This window comes from Scaptodrosophila lebanonensis, unplaced genomic scaffold (assembly GCF_003285725.1).
Source record: "Scaptodrosophila lebanonensis strain 11010-0011.00,11010-0021.00 unplaced genomic scaffold, SlebRS2 tig00000001-arrow-pilon, whole genome shotgun sequence".
In the NCBI taxonomy this organism is placed as follows: Eukaryota; Metazoa; Arthropoda; class Insecta; order Diptera; family Drosophilidae; genus Scaptodrosophila; species Scaptodrosophila lebanonensis.
Window position 1 is genome coordinate 29,519,641 of NW_022060529.1, and position 22,133 is coordinate 29,541,773.

At 37.3% G+C, this 22,133-nt stretch overlaps 1 protein-coding gene across 1 annotated transcript in view; it reads left to right on the plus strand.

Moving 5' to 3' along the window:
- Window positions 1-12,799, plus strand: part of LOC115634707 (E3 ubiquitin-protein ligase Smurf1) — a 33,672-nt gene extending 20,873 nt beyond the window's left edge. Inside the window, exon 8 of the mRNA XM_030532587.1 lies at window positions 12,142-12,799. Within this exon, the coding sequence (XP_030388447.1) occupies window positions 12,142-12,426 (285 nt within the window). The 3' untranslated portion in view covers window positions 12,427-12,799. The remainder of the gene's footprint in view (window positions 1-12,141) is intronic.
- The last annotated feature ends 9,334 nt before the right edge of the window (window positions 12,800-22,133 follow it).

Below are 22,133 nucleotides of genomic sequence, written 5' to 3' on the forward strand. Positions count from 1 at the left end.
TGTGTGAATGTATGCATACATCTACATATTTATGTTCATTCGTTTTGCAGTGACAGGGCAGGAAATGTTAATTAATTAAAAACTGTTTAACATTTTCAAAAGTAATATTTTCTTTCTTTAGTACATTTGGCATTTGCGTTTTCATTAATAAATAAAATCGAATTTTTACCCAAAGGGTACAAGGGTATATTAGTTTTGTGCGAGTGTACATGTAACACACAGAAGGAGGCGTGGCAGACCCCACGTCTGTCCGTCTGGCTGTATGAACGCAAGGATCTCAGAAAGTATAAGAGCTAGAATAATCAAACTTGTTATACAGCCTCTCCTGAGCCCGAGAAAGGACGAGTTTGTTCATTTTTTCCGATGCACCCCCCCACTCCCCCTTTTCTCGCGTTTTTGTATAACTCCTGAATTCTTGGAATTTTTAACTAAAATTTTGTAAACACATCTAGTTATATATTATATATCCGTATACCAAGTTTCATTATGATAGGATAATTAGAAAGAAAGTTATAGCCATATAACCAGGCCAATGCACACATACAAGTATGTACAAGTACACCAACACGCATAGACACGATTCTGATGTAAATGTATGCTCGACTTGTTGTCTTTACAATTACACTAAAAATAACAAAAAATTAACGAACAATTTAGGAAAACGGACTGCAAGTACATACGCAGGGGCAGGGGGCCGTTGCTCCCTCTAGAAAAAGTGTCGCAATATGAAGTCGACCACATATTCATTATTATGGTGCACTATTTCGCCTTAAAACGGAACTGCGTTGGATGTGTTGAAATATTTTTTATTAATCATATGCATAAATTATTATTTAAACACATCGTGCATTATTTAATCAAAATTTTAATTTCTTGGTCCCCCTTTGGAAAAAGCTGCGTACGCCCTTGACTACGCATACACGGTTCTCTACGTACGGTTAAAAGTAAAGTAAACAAAACAAAACCCATGCATGCCTATGTACACACATATCTATGTATTTACATACATATGTACATATACAAGGAGCGTTCCAAAGTAAACAGGACTTTTTGAATGTAGCGCCCCCTGGTAGCGCTATCTATATGTCGACTGGTGCGTTAGAATCTGTTATCTTATCGATTGTCCAGTGAGAATTTCATGACGTTTCATCGATAGGAAGTGAACTTATTGCGTTTTAAGTGTCAGTATGTTTGTGTTATCGGTGCGAATCAAAATTCGTGGTCACCGAAAATTCCATCGAAACTGTGCGTGAATTCATCAAAAATCAGCCGAAATCATCATTGAAATTGATGGAAATGGAATTGAACATCTCCAAAACATCGATTTATCGCATTTGGACCGAACATTGCGCTTACGAAAGGTGTGTGCACGGTTTGTTCCGCACAAATTGACTGACGACCAAAAATTGCTCAGAATCGATCGACGCTTGTGACCGATTATTTGACCAAAAATCACATTTTAACCATTAACCACTCGCCGTATTCACCTGATATGGCACCGTGCGACTTCTACCTTTTCGGAATTGCCCATGAAAGAAAAGCGTTATGCAGACGTAGAGGCCATTCAAAAGGCTTATTCGCGGCGATACCGGCCAACGAGCTAAAACACTCGTTCGACATGCTTTTGGATCGTGCAAAAAGCTGTATTGAAGCAGAAGGAGACTATTTTGAATAAAATATATTGATTTTGCCGAAAAAACCATTTGTTGTATTTTTAAAAGTCCTGTTTACTTTGGTACACACCTTGTATGTATGAATCAATCCTTGTAATCCTTTTTATACCCTGTACCCGTAGGGTAAAAAGGGTATATTAGGTTTGTGCAAAGTATGTAACAAGCAGAAGGAAGCATCTCCGACCCCATAAATATATTCTGAATCAGCATAACGAGAGAAATCGATCTAGACATGTCCGTCCGTCTGGATGAACGAAAGGATCTCAGAAACTATAAAAGCTAGAATAACCAAAGTTGGCATCCAGATTCTTCTAGGTCCGAGAAAGGACGAGTTTATTTTATTTTTTTTTAATTTTCCCCCCCTTCCCCCGCTACAGAATTTCGTCAATAGCGTCCACATTTCAAATGCTACCTAAACCAAACTTTGCACACATAATTTATATATAATTATATACTGTTGTTTGAATCCAATTCGGTCAATTCTAAGAAAAGTTATTAGCAAAACAAATTCTCGCCAGTACAACCCCCCCAAACTGCAGCAACAAGTTCGCTCTTCTTCTTCCTCTTTTTGCTACTGCTATGGGCTCATATAACTCAGTGACGGAAGTTTACCTGGGTACTAAACTAAATAACTAAATAATAACTAAATTATAAAACAATTGAATTAATTAATTAAATTAAATTGAAAGACATGTTTATGTTCAGTTTTAACAGCATACATTTACATCACGTGCCTATTCATGTTTATATGCGTGTATGTATGTAGCACAAAGTTGAACCAAAGAAGCAACAACAGCTGCGGGCAGCGCTGCCTGGCTATGGCTACAACTTTCTTCAGAATTGATCTATCATGATGAAACTTGTCACACGGACACAGCACTAACTGGATGTAACTACTAAAATTGATTTCAAATTTCTAAGAATTACGGAATTTATAAAAAAAAAACAGAAATTACGGGGGAGTGGGGGGTGTACCAGAATAAAAAAACAAGTAAAAAAAGCTAAAGTCGGGTGTCCCGACTTTGAAATACTCTGTACATATGTTTAGAATAAATATAGAAATTAAAAAAAATTAAGAAAATAAACAAAAAAATTTGATCGATTTTACCTCTTTTGGTATTCGAACTCACGTAAAGGGTGTATAATTGCACATATACAAAGCAATTGCGTCTATGTGAGTGTATGTATGTATATGCTCGTATATTCGTGTCTGAGTAAACATGTTAGCAGTCAACCAAACAGCAACACCAACAGCAGCCGCGGGCAGCGCTTGAGCAGCGCTGCAGCAGCAAATATATTTATGGCTATAACTTCTTGTTAAATCGGTCTATCATAATGAGTTGGCATACGGATACATAATTACTAACTGGGGGTATTTGCAAAATTTTAGTTCGAAATTCTAAGAATTACGGGAGTTAGAGAAAATCGCGATTTGCATTGGAGAGGGGGAAGGGAGGGAAATTCCAAAATACACATTTTCTGCGTATTTGGTGTCCGTAGGTCTTATAGTCTCCGAGGTATAGTATATTATACGAATGGAAAATCGGGAAAACCCCCATAGGGTGGAAGTGGGGGGGGGGGGGGAAATCAAAAAAATAAAACAAACTTGCACAGCGTACATACAAACCGCATCTTTGTGCAAAGTTTGGTGTCTATACCTCTTATAGTCTCTGAGATCCAGGTGTTCATAGGGACAGACGGACAGACAGACAGGGCTAGATCGACTCATCTCGTCATGCTGATCAAGAATATATATACTTTGTGGGGTCTGCCACGCCTCCTTCTGCCTGTTACATTTTCAGCTCCCGCAAACCTAATATACTCTTGTACATTTTATGTACAGAGTATAATAAACTTGACCTGCCTAAGACTTACGGAAACCTCGATACCAAGTTTGGTTATTCTAGCTCTTGTACTTCCTGAGATCCTTGCGCTCATACAGACGGACAGACGGACATGGCTATATCGACTTGGCTTGTCACCCTGATCAAGAATATATATACTTTGTGGGGTTTGCCACGCCTCCTTCTGTGTGTTACATACATTCGCACAAAACTAGTATAGTCTTTTACCCTTTGGGTACAGGCTATAAAAATCGAAAACGTGTATAAGTGGTTACATTGGCTATCTCCAGTTAAGTTAATTTTTTGTTATTAAAATTATGTTTCGAAAAAGAGTTATTATTTTGTTTTTATTAAATTAATCTCTATATATATAAAACAGTTTGTCCTGACTGACTGACTGACTGACTGACTGACTGACTGATTGGCAATCAACGCACAGCCCAAACGGTAAGAGCTAGGAAGCTGAAATTTGGACACAAGATCCCTCTTATAGTGAAAGTGAGCACTAAGAAGGGGTTTCGGAAAATTCGAACGCCAAAGGGGGGAAAACGGGCTCCAACGTTTGTATGAAAAATCTACAATTTTCATCCGATTAACTTCAAACTTAGTTTGTATACTCTCACAAAGAATACAAAAAAAACTGTATACTTGGATTTTCAATATTTTTCCTGCGGCCTGAATAATAATGATTTTCCGGTGGAAAATTCGGTAAACGAAAAGCTATGTGCAATCAACGCACAGCCTAAACGGTTAGAGCTAGGAGGCTGAAAATTGGACACATGTTGTCTTCAGTGGTGTAGGTGAGCACTAAGAAGCGGTTTTGGAAAATTCGAACGCCAAAGGGGGGAAAACGGGCTCCAACGTTTGTATGAAAAATCTACAATTTTCATCCAATTAACTTCAAACTTAGTTTGTATACTCTCAAAAAGAATACAAGAAAAACTGTATACTTGGTTTTTCACCATTTTTCCTGGGGCATGAAAAAGGGGGGGTTTTCCGTGGAAAAATTGAAACACAATCAACACCCCACAGCCCAAACGGTAAAAGCTAGGAAACTGAAAACTGGGCTCAAGTATCCTATCATGGTGTAGATGCGCACTAAGAAGGGATTTTGGAAAATTCGAGCTCCAAAGGGGGGAAAAGTAGCTCCAAAGTTTGTTTGAAAATTCTGCATTTCTGAATCGATCAACTTTAAATTTGGTTTTTATAATCTATAAAAGAATACAAACAAAACTGCATACTCGGTTTTTCGAAATTTGTGTTGGAGCTTGAACTATTGGGGTTTTAATATTTATTCATTTTTTCAAATGAAAAGTTTGTGTTATAAATTTTGTCCGATCGATTTCAAATTTGGGTAATATAATCTACGTAACTAAAATTACAACTTTGCATTTAACGATTTTTAAAATATGCATTTTACAAATGCAGGCAGAACAAACAATACAAAATATCAAACAGTTGGGGACAACTAAGTATACATACACACACACATACATATATACAAGCAGCTGTTCGTGTAGTTGCGTGCAAACGGTTGAAGTAGCCAAAGCAAAATGTGAGACACTAATGTGTGAATGTTCATTTGTACAAATGTATGTACATATATACATACATACATATGTATAAAAGTACATTCGTCTTGCACTGACAGGGCAAGAAATGTTAATTAATTAAAAATTATTAACATTATAACATAAACATTTTTATGTTATTTTTTCTTTGTTTAGTACATTTGGCATAAGGGATTTTAGGACAACGGACTACAAGGGCGTACGCAGGTTGGGCAGGGGGGACATTGCTCCCCTTAGAAAGAATTTCGCATTATGAATTACACCAGCACCATATGTATTACATACGTACATACATATATACATACGTCTGTATGTATAGTATGTACATATGTACTACAATAAGTATGTATGTACGTACATACATTCTTATATACATATATAGGTTTGTATGTATGCAGTGGGCCATCGAACACTGTTGTTTAATTGTAATAAATAGTGTTCTATGTTTTCAAATCAAAATTTTTAAAACAACAACAACAAGTTATTGGCTCGCAAAACTTCTTTCGTTTTGATAATTTACGGCTGTTAACTGCATACGAAAAATGCCAAAAGTTTACAGTTACCGTACACACACAAATACATTTGTATGTATGTATGTACATATGTGTACAGTGAACAATCGAATACAGTATTATAATCAATAACTCTCAAACGATGTTTTTCGATGTATTTGTATTCGACATGTATTACGATATATCAACACAAGTATCGATATTTTCGATATATCGCATTTAATTTTATTATTGGGGTTTTAATATTATTTCACTTTTTCAAATGAATAGTTTGTGTTATAAATTTTGTCCGATCGATTTCAAATTTGGGTAATGTAATCAACATTATATCAACAAATTGGCATTCAACGATTAAAATATAGTAATATGTTTTTTACTTGCCATATATCAAATATCAAATAGTTGGGGACATCGCATACACACAATCACACATACATACAACAAGCAACAGTTCGTGTCTATGTGTGCCCATGCATACATGCATATGTACATGCATATGCATGTATGCCTGTATATGTATGTAGCATGTACATACAAAACAACAACAACAACTTTAAGTTGTTGGCTCGCACATCTTCTTTCGTTGTGACCATTTAATGTTAATTGCAAAGGCAAAACGTCAAAAGTTTACAGTTACCGTCGCTAAGCAACGACTGCGTAAGCGATAGTAAAGCAGAAACCGAATAACGGAGCTACGCATATTCTGCTTCGCATTGCGGGCAGATGTATGTATGTATGATTTGTTCTTATTGATCTCAATAAATAATTAGATTTTATTATTTAAATATTCTGCTTATTGCATTCAAACTTCGATATTTTGATGGTATCGGTGGCTTCAACTATCGAAAGTTTTACTCTAGCAAATTGAGATGAGAATTGTCAGTGCTTTTTGATCGTGGCTCATCGCTGCACGGCATTGACACGAGTGCCGTGTTTCATATTCCGAGTTTGTGCGTGACCGTATTGACTCAAATGTGAATTTAAAATTAGGATATACCCTTATAATTATTCCCCTTTTTTGCACATAGTCTATCTTAAAACGTTGCGTTATCTCTATATATAAAACAGTTTGTCCTGACTAATTGGTGATCAACGCACAGCCCAAACGGTAAAAGATGAAATTTGGACTCAAGTATCTTTTCATAGTATCCATCATAGTGTAGGAGCACACTAAGAAAGGCTTTTGGAAAATTCTAGCTCCAACGGGGGGAAAACGAGCTTTAAAAAATATTAGTTATAGTGGTCATGTTCGTTGAACGAAATAGTTTGGCAAGAACAAAAATGTAACGGACTACTGAACAATTTTTTGTCAAGAACAGAAAATGTTAATTTAAATACCTTAAATGCCTTCCTACTGGTAACTTATAAGGTGAAAACATATGGGTAGGTTATGCACACACAAAATAAATACAATTGGAAACATTATATTGAGCCGGGTTAAGACGGGCAATACCTGCTAGTAATCTATATATATAAAACAGTTTTTCCTGACTGACTGACTGACCGACTGACTGACTGACTCACTGATTGGTGATCAACGCACAGCTCAAACGGTAAAAGCTAGGAAGGTGAAATTTTGGACTCAAATATCCTTTCATAGTGTAGGCTGGCGATAAGAAGGGGTTTTGGAAAATTTGAGCCCCAAAGGGGGAAATCGAGCTCCAAAGTTTGTATGAATATTCTACAATTTACATCTGATTAACCTCAAACTTAGTTTGTATACTCCCAAACAAATTTCAAGAAAAACTGCATACTTGATTTTTTGAAATTTTTGGGGCCTGAAATATGAGAGTTTTCCTGCAAAAAAAATGTTGGGGCACAAAAGGAAACCGCGCCAAAAGCCCACAGCCCAAACGGTAAAAGCTAGGAAGCTGAAATTTGGGCTCAAGTATCCTATCATAGTGAAGGTGCGCACTAAGAAGGGATTTTGGAAAATTCGAGCTTAAAAGGGGGGAAAACTAGCTCCAAAGTTTGTTTGAAAAATCTTCAGTTTTCCACCAATCAACTTTAAATTGGATTTTTAAATTCTGTAAAAGAATACAAACAAAACTGCATACTCGGATTTTCGATTTGTGGTGGAGCTTGAATTATTGGGGTTTTAATATTTATTCACCTTTTCAAATTAAAAGTTTGGGGACTGTAATCTACGTAACTAAATCTACAACTTTGCGTTCAAGGTTTTTCAAAATATGCATTTTACAAATGCAGGCAGAACAAACAATACAAAATATAAAACAGTTGGGGACAACTAAGTATACATACACACACATACAAGCAGCTGTTCGTGTAGTTGCGTGCAAATGATTGAAATAGCCAAAGCAAAATGTGCGACACTAATGTGTGAATGTACACACATACATATGTACACATCTATGTACATGTATACATCTATGTATGTATGTATGTTCATTCGTCTTGCACTGACAGAGCAAGAAATGTTAATTAATTAAAAATTATTTAACATTTTTAAAAGTAATTTTTTCTTTGTTTAGTACGTTTGGCATTAGGGTTTTCATTAGTAACTTTATATATATATATACTTTATATGTATATACAAATTACAAAAAATGCATATATCAAATAGTTGGGGACATCATATACACACAGTCCCACACAGACCAAGCAAAGGTTCGTGTCTATGTGTGCGGTTCTCTACGTACGGTTGAAAAAGTAAAGAGAAACATGTATGCACATACATATGTATGTTTGTATGCCTGTGTACGTACATATATAGCATGTATGTACATTCATTTATATATGTATGTATGTATGTATGTATATAGGCGGATAACGCCTACATGAAAATTTAAATGTATGTACATATCAGCGTTGCCGAACGCTCCAATTTTGGCGGGCCGTCCCGATTTATAAATCAAAATTAAATGTCCCGCGTCGGACTTTTCGGGGATAACTCGATCGTGCGTACAACGTGCTGAGGAAGCACACAGTTTAGTCAGGACTGGCAGTCCGTCCGGTGCGTAACGAAGATATGTACATATGTATGTATGTACGTATAACCATTATTGTACTATTTTTATACTCTGTACATGAAATGTACAAGAGTATATTAGGTTTGCGGGAGCTGAAAAATGTAACAGACAGAAGGAGGCGTGGCAGACCCCACAAAGTATGTATATTATTGATCAGCGTGACAAGACGAGTCGATCTAGCCCTGTCTGTCTGTCTGTCTGTCCGTCTGTCCGTCCGTATGAACACCTGGATCTCAGAGACTATAAGAGATAGAGACACCAAATTTTGCACAAAGATGCGTTATGTGTGTATTCTATGCGAGTTTGTTTAATTTTTTTGATTTTCCCCCCCACTTCCCCCCTATGGGGGTTTTCCCGATTTTCCATTTGTATAATCGCCTATATCTCGGAGACTATAAGACCTAGGCACACCAAATTTTAGTCCAAGATGCCTTGTGTGAATACGCAGAAAATGTATATTTTGGAATTTCCCTCCCTCCCCACTCTCCACCGCAAATGCGATTTTCTCTAACTCCCGTAATTCTTGGAATTTCGAACTAAAATTTTGCAAATACCCCCAGTTAGTAATTATGTGTCCGTATGCCAAGTTTCACTATGATAGACCGATTTAACAAGAAGTTATAGCCATAAATATATTTGCTGCTGCAGCGCTGCTCAAGCGCTGCCCGCGGCTGTTGTTGATGTTGCTGTTTGGTTGACTGCGAAAATGCTTCCACAGACACGAATAGATGCGCATAGGCATACATACACTCACACAACCGCAATTGCTATGTAAATGTGCAATTATAAGCCCTTTACGTGAGTTCGAATACCGAGAGAGGTAAAATCAATCCAATTTTTTTTTTATTTTATTTTATTTTTTTTTATTTTCTATAATTATTGTAAACATATGTACAGAGTATTTCAAAGTCGGGACACCCGACTTTAGCTTTTTTACTTGTTGCTATTTGAAAAATGAACTCTTTAAAAAAAACTTTATAGAGCGTCGAAAGAACAATATCACAAACAATAAAACAAAAAAAGGATTACAAGGATTGATTCATTTTTAAAGATTTCATAGGCATAATAGACGAAAAGTGATAAACATGTATCCACATGTGTTCGCCACTGTATATGTTTGTATGTATATATACAGTGGACCATCGAACATTATTGTTTAATTGTAATAAAAAGTTTTCTATGGTTTTAAATCATAAATGAAATTTTTATAACGAAAAACAACAACGGCAACTGCAAGTCATTGCCACGCTATTTTTCTTCGGTTCACATTTTTTATAGCCTGTACCCAAAAGGTAACAGCTATACTAATTTCGTGCGAATGTCTGTCTGTTTGTCTGTCTGTCCGTCTGTATAAACGCAAGGATCTCAGAAAGAACAAGAGCTAGAATAACCAAACTCAGTATTCAGATTCTCCTGAGTCCGAGAAATTACGAGTTTGTGTTATTTTTTCTGATACACCCCTCACTACACCGCAATTCATGTTTTTCATAACTACTGTAATTCCTGGAATTTTGAACTCAAATTTGGAATATACACCCAGTTAGATTATGTGTCTGTATGCCAAATTTTATCATGATAGGTCAATTTTGAAGTAAGTTATAGCCATAAACAAAATCGCTGCCCATTCTTGTAGCTCTGTTGTTGCTGCTTTGGTTCAGCTTTGTGCTGAATACATACACGCGCATATAAACACGCAGAGTCACGATACTGATGTAAATGTATGCTGTTGAAAACGTACATGACCATGCCCTTAATTTAATTAATATATTTTTTTAAAATAATAAAAAATTATTTTTTCATTTTTCCTTTTTCGTGGGAGGTACAGGATATTTAAGAGTTGAACTCGCTCTACTTTAGTATTCCTTTCTTGTTTATCATATACATACGCATTTTAATTTCAAAAGCAAAATACCAAAAGTTTACAGTTACCGTCGTTAGGCAACGACTGAGGAAGCGATAACAGAGCTACGCATATTCTGCTTCGCATTGCGGGCAGATGTATGTATGTACTTACATACATATGTATATGATTTGTTCTAATTGATCTCAATAAATTTTAAGATGTTATTATTTAGTATTTAGATATTCTGTTTATTGCATTCAAACTTCGATGTATCGATATCGATAGTATCGGTGGATTCAACTATCGGAAGTTTTACTCCAGCAAATTGTAAAAGCTAGGTAGCTAAAATTTGGACTCAAGTATCCTTTCATAGTATCCAACATAGTGTAGGTGCGCACTAAGAAAGGCTTTTGGAAAATTCGAGCTCAAAGGGGGGAAAACGAGCTTAAAGAAATATTAGTTACAAGAACAAAAATGTAACGGACTATCTGAACAGTTTTTTGTCAAGAACAGAAAATTTAAATACCTTAAATGCCTTCCTACTGATAACTAATAAGGCAAAAACATATATGTTAATAGAATACAATAAATACAATTCGAAATATTATATTGAGCCGGGTTAATACGGGCAATGCTAGTGTACTAATATGTATGTACATACATATATACTAATATGTATGTACTAATATACATATGTATATGTTTGTATGTAAATATGTACTAATATTTTCATTTGTTTGCACATATTGCTAAAACATAAACAATGCAAATTATTTACTTCATAATGAGAAAGAATAAGAAAAACGCCGTTATACACATGCGTTGTACTTGGTCTTTGCTTCACTAATCATCACATTGATTTTGTCAACTCTTCTCTCATCGTTTCTTGCGCACGCAATATTTGTATTGTGGGCGTATGAGTATAAGTATGCAGTTCTCTGATACATATATGTTTATATTTGCGCATAATTATAAACAAAACATTCATGCATACGATCGGACCTGAGTACTTAAGATCAGACTCGAGTAATAGTCGATCTTTAGTCTATTTCGATCATACGTTAATGCTAGTTTGTCTCGATAGTTTCATTCATTCGTCGATCATCATAAACGAAGTAAACAAACCCCATTTGTTCATAACAAAGCAGTCAGACAAGCGCTGTTTTGATTTGAATGATCCAACATGATCTGATAGGTATGTCTTTTGTATTTTGTGACCACAGCCTTCGTTTGTAGCAGATAGCTAGAGCTCCTGAATTAATTCAATACGGTAATGGCCATACTCTGAAACAAACAGCCTTCAACTTTACTCACTGGCTATACTACTTTTATGCTCGTTAGAGAGAGGCATGAGCAGGCTTTTTTCATTCCGACACGCTACGATTTCAAAATTAGCATGGTGAACAATATTTTATAAAAATTAATTCTATTATGTGCAATATATTTTTTTCTTCCTAGCTTTTACCGTTTAGGTCGTTAAGGCTGTTGACGCGTGGCATTTTGGTGTTCCAGTTTTTCCACACTTGTACAAATCAAAATTTTTTACCCTGCTTGTATAGGGTACATAAATAAAATTAAAGCGCAGAACAGTGTTTCCGAATTTTAACCTATCGATATTTTATTTTATTTACACTTTGTTGCAATTTCTAAAAAAAAGCTCGACTGTAAACTATTTGATTGAATGCCTAAAACATGCTTTTTTTTGCAGGTGGTCGAGTCTTACACCTCTGAAATGCGTGCACGACTGTTGCAATTCGTCACCGGTTCGTCACGTGTTCCACTACAAGGCTTTCGTGCGCTGCAAGGCTCAACAGGTGCAGTGGGTCCGCGACTGTTTACCATACACCTTACGGCGGATGTGCCTACACAGAATTTGCCCAAGGCGCACACGTGCTTTAATCGTATTGATTTGCCGCCCTATGAAAGTTATCAGCAACTCTGTGACAAGCTGACACAAGCTGTAGAGGAAACATGTGGTTTTGCTGTAGAATAAATATGTCATGTGACAATGTAAAATCAAATGTTAACACAGAAAAATACCGGTATTATTTTATTTGCTCACAAAAAATTCATAATGCTGGTTTATTCTGCAATTTTTGCAGTTAATTTTTAAATATTAATAAAGACTTACATAGTACAAAACATAATAAAAAAAAAAGAAAAAAAAATTATAACTCCATTATGTATGTCTTTGCAATAATGATTTGAGATATTTATACATATATATAATGCCGCATATCTAAAACAAATACTGTGAATGAAGTCTAATTTGAATGGTTAAATGAAGAAATGCATTAACTTGCAGTCGGTAATTAGGCTTAAGCGAAAAAAATAGGCAAATAGGCAGGTCTGTAAGGATTGCACGTGTAGTGTTCATAAATTGTAATTGTATTTGTGTACATTAAACATATATATATATATATATATATATATATATATATATATATATATATATATATAACATGTAATTAATTATATTATAATTATATTAATGTACACATATATTTATAATTAAGTTGAAATTACTCGTATATTATGATTTTATTATTCAAAATAATAATAACACGTGATTCTTTTTACTCTACTTATTGTTATTACATCATACATTTAAAAATAGAATTATTCCAAACTAAATTTGCAGATGGTTTTTATTTGCATAATTTAGAAATTCTAATTCAAAATTACACATAAAATTGGAAATGAGTAGGTGATACTAGGGAAATTGCCGTATTTATTTTAATAAAAATTTTTATACATTCGTGACATTGTCCCAATTCATTCCTGTCCGGCTCAGTCGAAACATAAAAGATCTCAACCCGAAAGAAAAGGGCGAGTTCTTGATTGATTTTATAAAAACAAGTGGAGAAGCCGCAGTCGGGTGTCCCGATTTTGAAATTCTCTTTACATATGTATAGAACAATTAAAGAAATTAAAAATATTACAAAAAAATTAAAGGGTGTATAACTACACAAATACATATGAATTGCATCAATAAGTGTATGTATGCAGTATATGTTGAACTAAAGCAGCAACAGCTGCGGGGAGCGCTTTTGCGAAGATTACATTTATGGGTAAACGTTCCTTTAAAATCGGTCTATTATGATGGCAAACAGACTCATAATCACTAAATGGAGATCTTTGCTAAATTTGATCCAAAAATTCAAGAATGACGGAGGGTGCTAAATTCAAAAATACGCATTTTCTGCGAATTCATATAAGGCTTCGTGGAATAACATTTTGTGTCCCTAGGCTTATAGTCTTCGAGATATAGATGATTATATGAACTGCGTTTCCGAAAATCCACCATTGCGGGGAAAATAAAAAAAATATAAAACACTCGTATGGCGAACACATATAAGGCATTATTGTGCAAAATTTCGTGTCTCTATGTCTTATAGTTTTTGAGATCTAGGGCTAGATCGACTCGTCTCCAAATCAGAAGCAACTGTAGCTAAAGACAAAGGCACTAACGGAATGCAAAATTTGTCAAATTTTTGCAAGGATTACGGGAGTAAGGAATGAAAACTATTTTAGGGTGGGATGCATATGAAGAACTAATCTTATTCCATGTTTAGGAGAACTTTGATACCAACTTGGGTTAGTCCTTGTTGTTGGAGATCGATATACATACATACATATGAATAAATTCGTTCTAATTAAGTATTCCGTTTTACCCTTTGGGTACATGGGTGAAGAAAGTTAATTGAAAATCCAATGAATCGTGGTCGGTGCGATTTTCCATATTACGGCTGAATATAATCCAATTTACATGTTATTAGATTAGAATGAACATGGTAAAAATAATACAAGGTGTTTTCCAAAGTAAACAGGACTTTTTCAAAATAAAAAACAACAAATGTTTTTTTCGGCAAAATCAATTTAATTTATCCAAAATAGTCTCCTTCTGCTTCAATACAGCTTTTTGCACGATCCAAAAGTATGTCAAACGAGTGTTTTAGCTCGTTGGTCGGTATCGCCGCCAGTATGCCGGTGCAAGCCTTTTGTGTGGCCTCTACATCTGCATAACGCTTTCCTTTCATGGGCAAATGCATTTTTCCGAAAAGGTAGAAGTCGCACGGTACCATATCAGGTGAATACGGCGAGTGGTTAATGGTTAAAATGTAATTTTTGGTCAAATAATCGGTCACAAGCGTCGATCTATGAGACGGCGCATTATCGTGCAACAAACGCCAACTTTCATCTTCGCGGTATTCGGGCTGAACACGTCGAATATGGCATACTAAACGCTTCAAAACTCCAAGGTAGAATTCCGCATTAACGTTTTGGCCGGGTGGAACAAATTCAATTGTGGACAATACCCTTGGAATCATAAAAACAAATCAGCATTGTCTTCACTGTAGACTTCTCCATGCACTTTTTTTTAGGTTTCGGCTCGTCCGGTGCCTTTCATTCAGCACTCTGGCGTTTCGTTTCGGGATCATATTGGAAACATCACGTTTCGTCACCAGTCACAATATTGTAAAGGACATTTTTGTTCTTTTTGACCTCTTTAATGATGTCCTTCGAATGTTGGATTCTGAATAATTTTTGGTCAGTCAATTTGTGCGGAAAAACCGTCAATATGCGATAAATCGATGTTTTGGATATGTTCAATTCCATTTCCATCAATTTCAATGATGATTTCGGATGATTTTTGATAAATTCGCGCACAGTTTCGATGGAATTTTCGGTGATCCCGAATTTTGATTGGCCTACATGTTGATCGTCATTTATGTCCTCACGACCCCTTTGATAACGTTGAAACGACTCGTGCACTCTGCTACGGGATAGGCAATCATCGCCATAAACTTGTTCCATCAATTGAAACGTTTCGGTAAAAGTTTTACCAATTTTAAAACAAAATTTAATGTTATCTCTTTGTTCGAAGCTCATTTTCGCACCGATAACACAAACATACTGACACTTCCAATCGATGAAATGTCATGAAATTCTTATTGGACAATCGATAAAGATAGCAGATTCTAACGCACCAGTCGACATATAGATAGCGCCACCAGATTCAAAAAATCCAGTTTACTTTGGAACGCACCTTGTATAACTCAGTGCCTGAAGTTTGTCAGGGTACAGAGTATTTCACTGTCGGGATTGCTCGACTGTAGCGTTTTTTATCACGGCTCAAAATCGCCATCAACACCATCAATCAGGTTATAAGCAAAACAATTAGTGTTTTTGTTTTGAATGGCTTTAAAGTTCGATTACAACTTGGCATGTGTACATAAAATGTACAAGAGTATATGAGGTTTGCGAGAGCTGAAAATGTTACAAAATGAAATGTTGTGTTGGAGCACCTTGTATAGTTTTTAAGTCTCTCTAGTGCGCTCTCTTTTCCTTGTACATTCTTTCGTATGCTGGTTCGCTGACTTGTAGCGGCAGCAGGCAAATCACTCGTTTGTTAATACTCGCACTTAAAACATCGTTCCATACAATTCCAAGCTATTAAAGCCATATTCATAATCAAAGAATTCCGCCTGTCACTTATTTAATAGAAAGTAGTTTCGTTTGTTTATCGCTGAAAACCTAGCGATTTTTCATTGGCGCCCGAGCGGACATCGGTTTTCTTAATATTAATCGTTTTCGTTCGTACTCGTTTGTTTGAGTCTGGTATATTTTGGATACCATCTTGCTACTGCCTTGTTTGGATTTGGCGTCGTATTGCATACCACCCCCCTATTACGGTACTCGCTTGGACAGTGGAGCTGCTGTCTTGTGTACCATCCCCCTGCCCTACTTGTGGTACTGTTGTCTGGCTTGCCTAATGGGTGATCGTCGGTCGGAATCCAGGGAAGTTTCGGTGGACTCTTTTGAGAGCTTACAGGTATTCTGTGCCAACAATTGAACATAAAGCTCTAATAAGTTTGATTGCTGCAAATTCGTGCAAGTAAAATGTGTTTAAAGACCGATTATGAATGAATAATACGAAAATGTCAATGCCTTTAAATGGTCACTTATGTTTATTATCAGTTTGTGTTAATAGTGGACTGTATTTATTTTGCGCTGTGTGCGTTCGATCGGATCGGCTGTGGCGGAATGAAATTGCATTTGATGCCTTCGTCTGCCAATGTGCGCGAGACCTTATTTTTGTGTTCTTCTGATGCCAGTAATTGATGCATCTCATCCAGTGTGGTTTTTGCGCCAACAAAGTTCCTACCGTTGACGCTATAGATTTGTCCACATTTTCCTCGTAGCGATATGAAGCGGCGTAGCGCTGCTATGAATGTGTCAGTGCTTAAATCTGTGACGAGTTCCAGATGAAGCGCGGATGTAACAAGTCATACAAATAGACATATGTAACTCTTCCTCATACGTGGATTGCGTCCGCGATGCTCTTTAAGAATAATGGGACCAGCGTAGTCATAGCCTGTGTTTTCGAATGGAAGTGCTTGCGTGATTCGAACAGCTGGTAGATCGGCCATGTATTGCTGCATTCGTGTGTGATCTTACGAATAAGATTGCGTGCGCCAAGAATCCAGTATTATTGCCGAGCGATGACAAATAGTGCAGAAACACCAGGATGTAAATTTACCCAATGCTCATGTTGAAGAATTGGTAGTGTGATGCGATGTGATTTTGGTAGCAAGATTGGATGTTTGGAATCCATCGGCAGTTGTGAATTGTCCAATCGTCCGCCAACTCGTAGGAGTCCATCCTTGCAAATTATTGGTAATAGTTTTCGTAGCTTTGACTGGTTCCGAAGTGGTTGTTTTTCCAGTATTTGTTGACGATCATCGTCAAAGCATTTTTGCGCGTACCGTAAGTATAAAAACGTGCTGCTTGAACTTCCTTAAAGGAAAGAGGTCTTGATTTGGAGCGACGGATGAAGCGCATAACGTATGCAACAATGTGAACCAGCTTCTGCCATGAGGACACCCGTCCTGCAAGCTCATCGAGTGGTGACTTTGTGAGAGTAGTAGTAGACATGATGACCAAAACTGTTGTTTTCAATTCGTCGTTTGCTTGTATATCTGAAAAAGAAGAACAGACTTGTGCGTTTCGTAACTTTACCATGTATTCTTTCGTATCGTGCAGCCACAATGGTCCATTCCACCAAAGGTCAAAGTTAATTAGATCAGCCGCTAGCTTGCCCCTTGATGCACAATCAGCTGGGTTTTCTTTAGAGATGACATGTCGCCAGGCAGTGTGTGGTATGATGTCAAGTATCTCTGAAGTTCTATTGGCAACAAACGTTTTTAGTCGTGACGGCGAATGAGCTAGCCATGAAACTACGATAGTAGAATCGCTCCATGCATATACGTTGACCTTGTGGCGTTGTAGTCCGGCCTTGACTGATAGAATGAGGCGGATCAGCAGTAGCGCTCCATACAACTCAAGGCGCGGCAAAGATTGTTGTTTCAGTGGTGCGACCCTTGTTTTCGCAGCCACAATTGAAACAGTTGCAGTGCCGTCTCCATGCGTAACTCGACTGTATACAACAGCCGCATAAGCTTTCGTTGAAGCATCTGAGAAGGCGTGTAGCTCGATGTCATCTTCCTTATTGTCAACGAACCGTGGCAGGTTCAGTTGATGCAGCAGTTTTAGATCGGTACGGCATTTGATCCACCGGTCTGCAAGTTTTGGCGGGAGCTTGGAATGGGAATTCCAAGTCGAGAAGCCATAAATGTTGAAATAATATCTTAAATTGAATGACAATTGGCGCTAATAGGCCCAATGGATCAAAGATCCGTGAAACATCTGATAGCACTTGGTGCTATCAGCTTCCGTTGCGAGTTGAACATAGTATGATATTGTATCATCTTCTGGTTTCCAATACATTCCCAGTACCTTAACTGTTGCGTTGTGTGATGTATTGGCAATGCTTATAGTTGCTTTGGGAATCGATGTAGATATCCGTTTGGTATTGGATACCCATTTTCCCAACTCCAAGTTGGCTTGTGATAGTAGCTGCACGAGTTCATTCCATTTATGAACCAGCTCATCTTCATTGTGGGATCCAGTCAGTACATCGTAGACGTAGAAATCTTCCAGTACAATCTTCGCTGCTGTTGGATATTCGTCTATGTAGTCGCGAGCCAGTTGCTCCAAAACTCTGCCAAATAAGGTGCACACGATGTGCCATATGTGACTGTGCATAGTTGATAGTGTTTGATTGGAGTAGATAGGTCTTCCGCCCATACGATTCGTTGATAGTTGCGATGCTTCTGGTTGACCCGAATCTGACGAAACATCTTCAAAATATCTGCAGAAAAAACAAACTTGTACATACAGCAAATAAGTTTCGTTGTATGTTAGGTCCTGTGTGTAGTTCATCGTTCAATACCAAGCCGTTGGAATCTTGGAATGAACCGTCAAAAACCACTCGCAGTTTCGGACCAATAACAGGATGGTGTAGCATATAAAATGTTTGCCCGGTGTCGATCTCCTCTGGCCGCAGTTCCCGCATGTGATTAAGGTTACAATATTCTTGCATAAATTTAACGTATTGTGAACGTAGCGGTGGATTGCGCTGTAGACGACGCTCCACATCTAAAAAGCGTGACACTGCACCTTTCAGTGTATCCGAAAACTCTGGGTTTTCCCGTTTGAATGGCAGCTGAGAAAGTGTTCCTCAACCTTTTCCATGTCTGGATCCTGATTCATCTTGTGATATACATCCTCTAACTCCCAAAAGCGCTGGAGCGAGGCGTCGATATTCACAGCAGTATGAAGCGTAGCAGTAGTTGTTGATGAATGCATAAATACAGCTGATGTTATGACCCATCCAAATGTTGTAGAAATGGCAATTACATTGCCATGGTTGTCAAATCTTTTCTGACCAGTAAAGGTGCTCCAAACGTAGTCGTTGCCCAAGAGAATGTCTACACGGGTTCACGGCTTCCCTCTATCCATTTGCGACGCGTTTCAAAATCGATCTTCGTAAGAAGCAAGTGTATGATCCAGCAGTAGCGTCCAGTTCGAGCATCACTTTTGCTAGTTGTAGGCAAACCAAAAAATACATCCAACAAAGAGTTTACAATATGCCGTGGGCGATTGTATTGTTCAATTAGGCGTGCCCAAGCAGTGTCGTAGGCAGCATCTGTGATCGACATATGACAACATCCAGAGTACTTCCTTCGTGAAGTTTCTCCGATGAGCTTAGTATGCGTGTGATACTTGCCTTTAGCCTGGCACGGCCAGCCATCAATGTCTTTAACTGTTCCATGGTGAACAATAATCAAATGAGCACTAGTACACTACAGATCCGGCTCGAAGGACTAAATTATGATTATGAATCAATAATACGAAAATGTCAATGCCTGGTCACTTATGTTTATTATCAGTTTGTGTTAATAGTGGACTGTATTTATCTTGCGCTGTGTGCGTTCGATCGGATCGGCGGTCATGCTAATACTCACGCCTGAAGCGAAAAGGCGAATGTACGGCGAATGCACGCCTGTGCTGCAAAGCGTTCCTCAACAAAGACTATTCACATACATACATGTGTCTATATATACGTGTATGCTTATGCCGGCTCAATTTTTGGCATTTAACTTATTTTGTTGAACAACTTTACATGCACAAATACATAATCATACATACATACTCGCCATTAACCACTGCATGATTACATTATACAAGTATACATACATACACCATACCTTGCACAAATTAACACATTATATACCCTCATAGACATAATTATTAACAAAACCTCGAGGCAAAACAAACAACAATAATTAAAAAAGGACTATTAAGCTGATTCTTAACATCAAAACAAATATTTTTAAGTTATTTATTTATTTTTTAAGGGTTTGTTTTTATACTCTGTACATAAAATGTACAAGAGTATATTAGGTTTGCGGGAGCTGAAAATGTAACAGGCAGAAGGAGGCGTGGCAGACCCCACAAAGTATATATATTCTTGATCAGCATGACGAGTTGATCTAGCCCTGTCTGTCTGTCCGTCCTTATGAACACCTGGATCTCAGAGACTATAAGAGATAAAGACACCAAATTTTGCACAAAGATGCCTTATGTGTGTACGCTGTGCAAGTTTGTTTTATTTTTTTTTATTTTCCACCCCACTTCCCCCCTATGGGGGTTTTCACGATTTTCCATTCGTATTATCGCCTATATCTCGGAGACTATAAGACCTAGGGACACCAAATTTTAATCCCAGATGTCTTATATGAATACGCAGCATATGTGTATTTTGGAATTAACCTCCCTCCCCCCTCTCCCCCGCAAATCGTACCTCCCGTAATACTTGGAATTTCGAACTCAAACTTGGTACCTTCATTTAGTTATTATAAGTCCAAATGCCAAGTTTCATCATGATAGGCGGATTTAACAAGAAGTTATAGCCATATATGTACATAAGACCAAGTAGTGCCCGCAGCTGTTGTTGTTGTTACTGCTTTGCTCAGGCACACGAGACATACACAGACACACACAAAAACACACATACACGCATAATTATTCTACACATATGTACAGAGTATTTCAAAGTCGGGATACCCGACTTTAGCTTCTCTACTTGTTTTGGTATGGTTTGTTGCAGCTGCATACATATAAACATAGAGTTTTGTTGTAATCTGTGAGCATTTCAGTTTTTCTCTTGCTGTTTTAGCGGGTTGGTATTTGCGAGGGCTGTTAGGAAAGTTCTGGTTCCATTTTCTTTTATTTGCAATCTGCTTAGAGTTTTTATTTTGGTTATACTCTACCATGTCGGAACCTGGGAAGCAACAAGTAGTAGCTACGTCTAGCACTAAACTAGTACAATGCCTACAGAAATTTGATAAGGCTAGCGCTGATATTGCTCGTATGAAAACGGCATTTCAGTTAAACACAAATTCGTTTGAACAAACGGAACTCGAGTGTCGTTTCGAGATTATAGAAGGATACATAAAGAAAGAAGCTATGGCGCTTAAGGCAGATTTGGATAGTCTCAATCCAAATAACGATAGTAGAGGGCCACTTGAGGATTTGTGCATTTCAACTAAGGCGTTGTATCTTAAGGCAAGGAAACAAAAAGTTGATAGTCAGACAGTTACCCAAAATGCGGCTGCCTACATTCAGTGGAAAGCATGCAGAATTTAAGAATTTTGTATGCTTATTTGAAGGCCTAGTGCATGAGGATCCTTCGTTGACCAACGTCGAAAAGTTCAATCATTTGGTGTCATGCTTGTCAGATGAGGCTCTAGGAGTTGTGAATCCGTACCAGTTAACGGACTGCAACTACTCAAAAGCCATTGCTAGCCTCAAGTCTGTGTACGACAACAAATGTTTGATATCTTTCGACACTATCTCGCAATTGTTTGACATCCCAAGTATGACCAAACCTAATGAGTCTAGTTTGCGGTCCAACATTGACACTGTTTCTGCCATTTATGCGCCTTTAACTTCCTTGGGAAGTGAAAAGGACATTTCGAACCCAATGATCATACACATGGTTATGGCCAAAGTTGATCATGTAGCCATGTCTCATTTTGAGGAACAGCTCGATTATGACAAGTTGCCTTCTTGGGATGACTGCGTTAAGCAGTTGAGACGTTACCAATATTTATCGGCTGAAGAGACAACTCGGGTTAAAAATAAACCGCGAGTCGAACCTGCAAGAAACAGTAAAGCTTCGTTTTCTTGCGCAAAGGTTCCTTCAATATTTATACTTGCCCTTCTTTCGGATCTATTCGCGTTATGCAGCGTTTGCTAAGACTCAAAAAATGTGGCTCAATTGTTTGAATG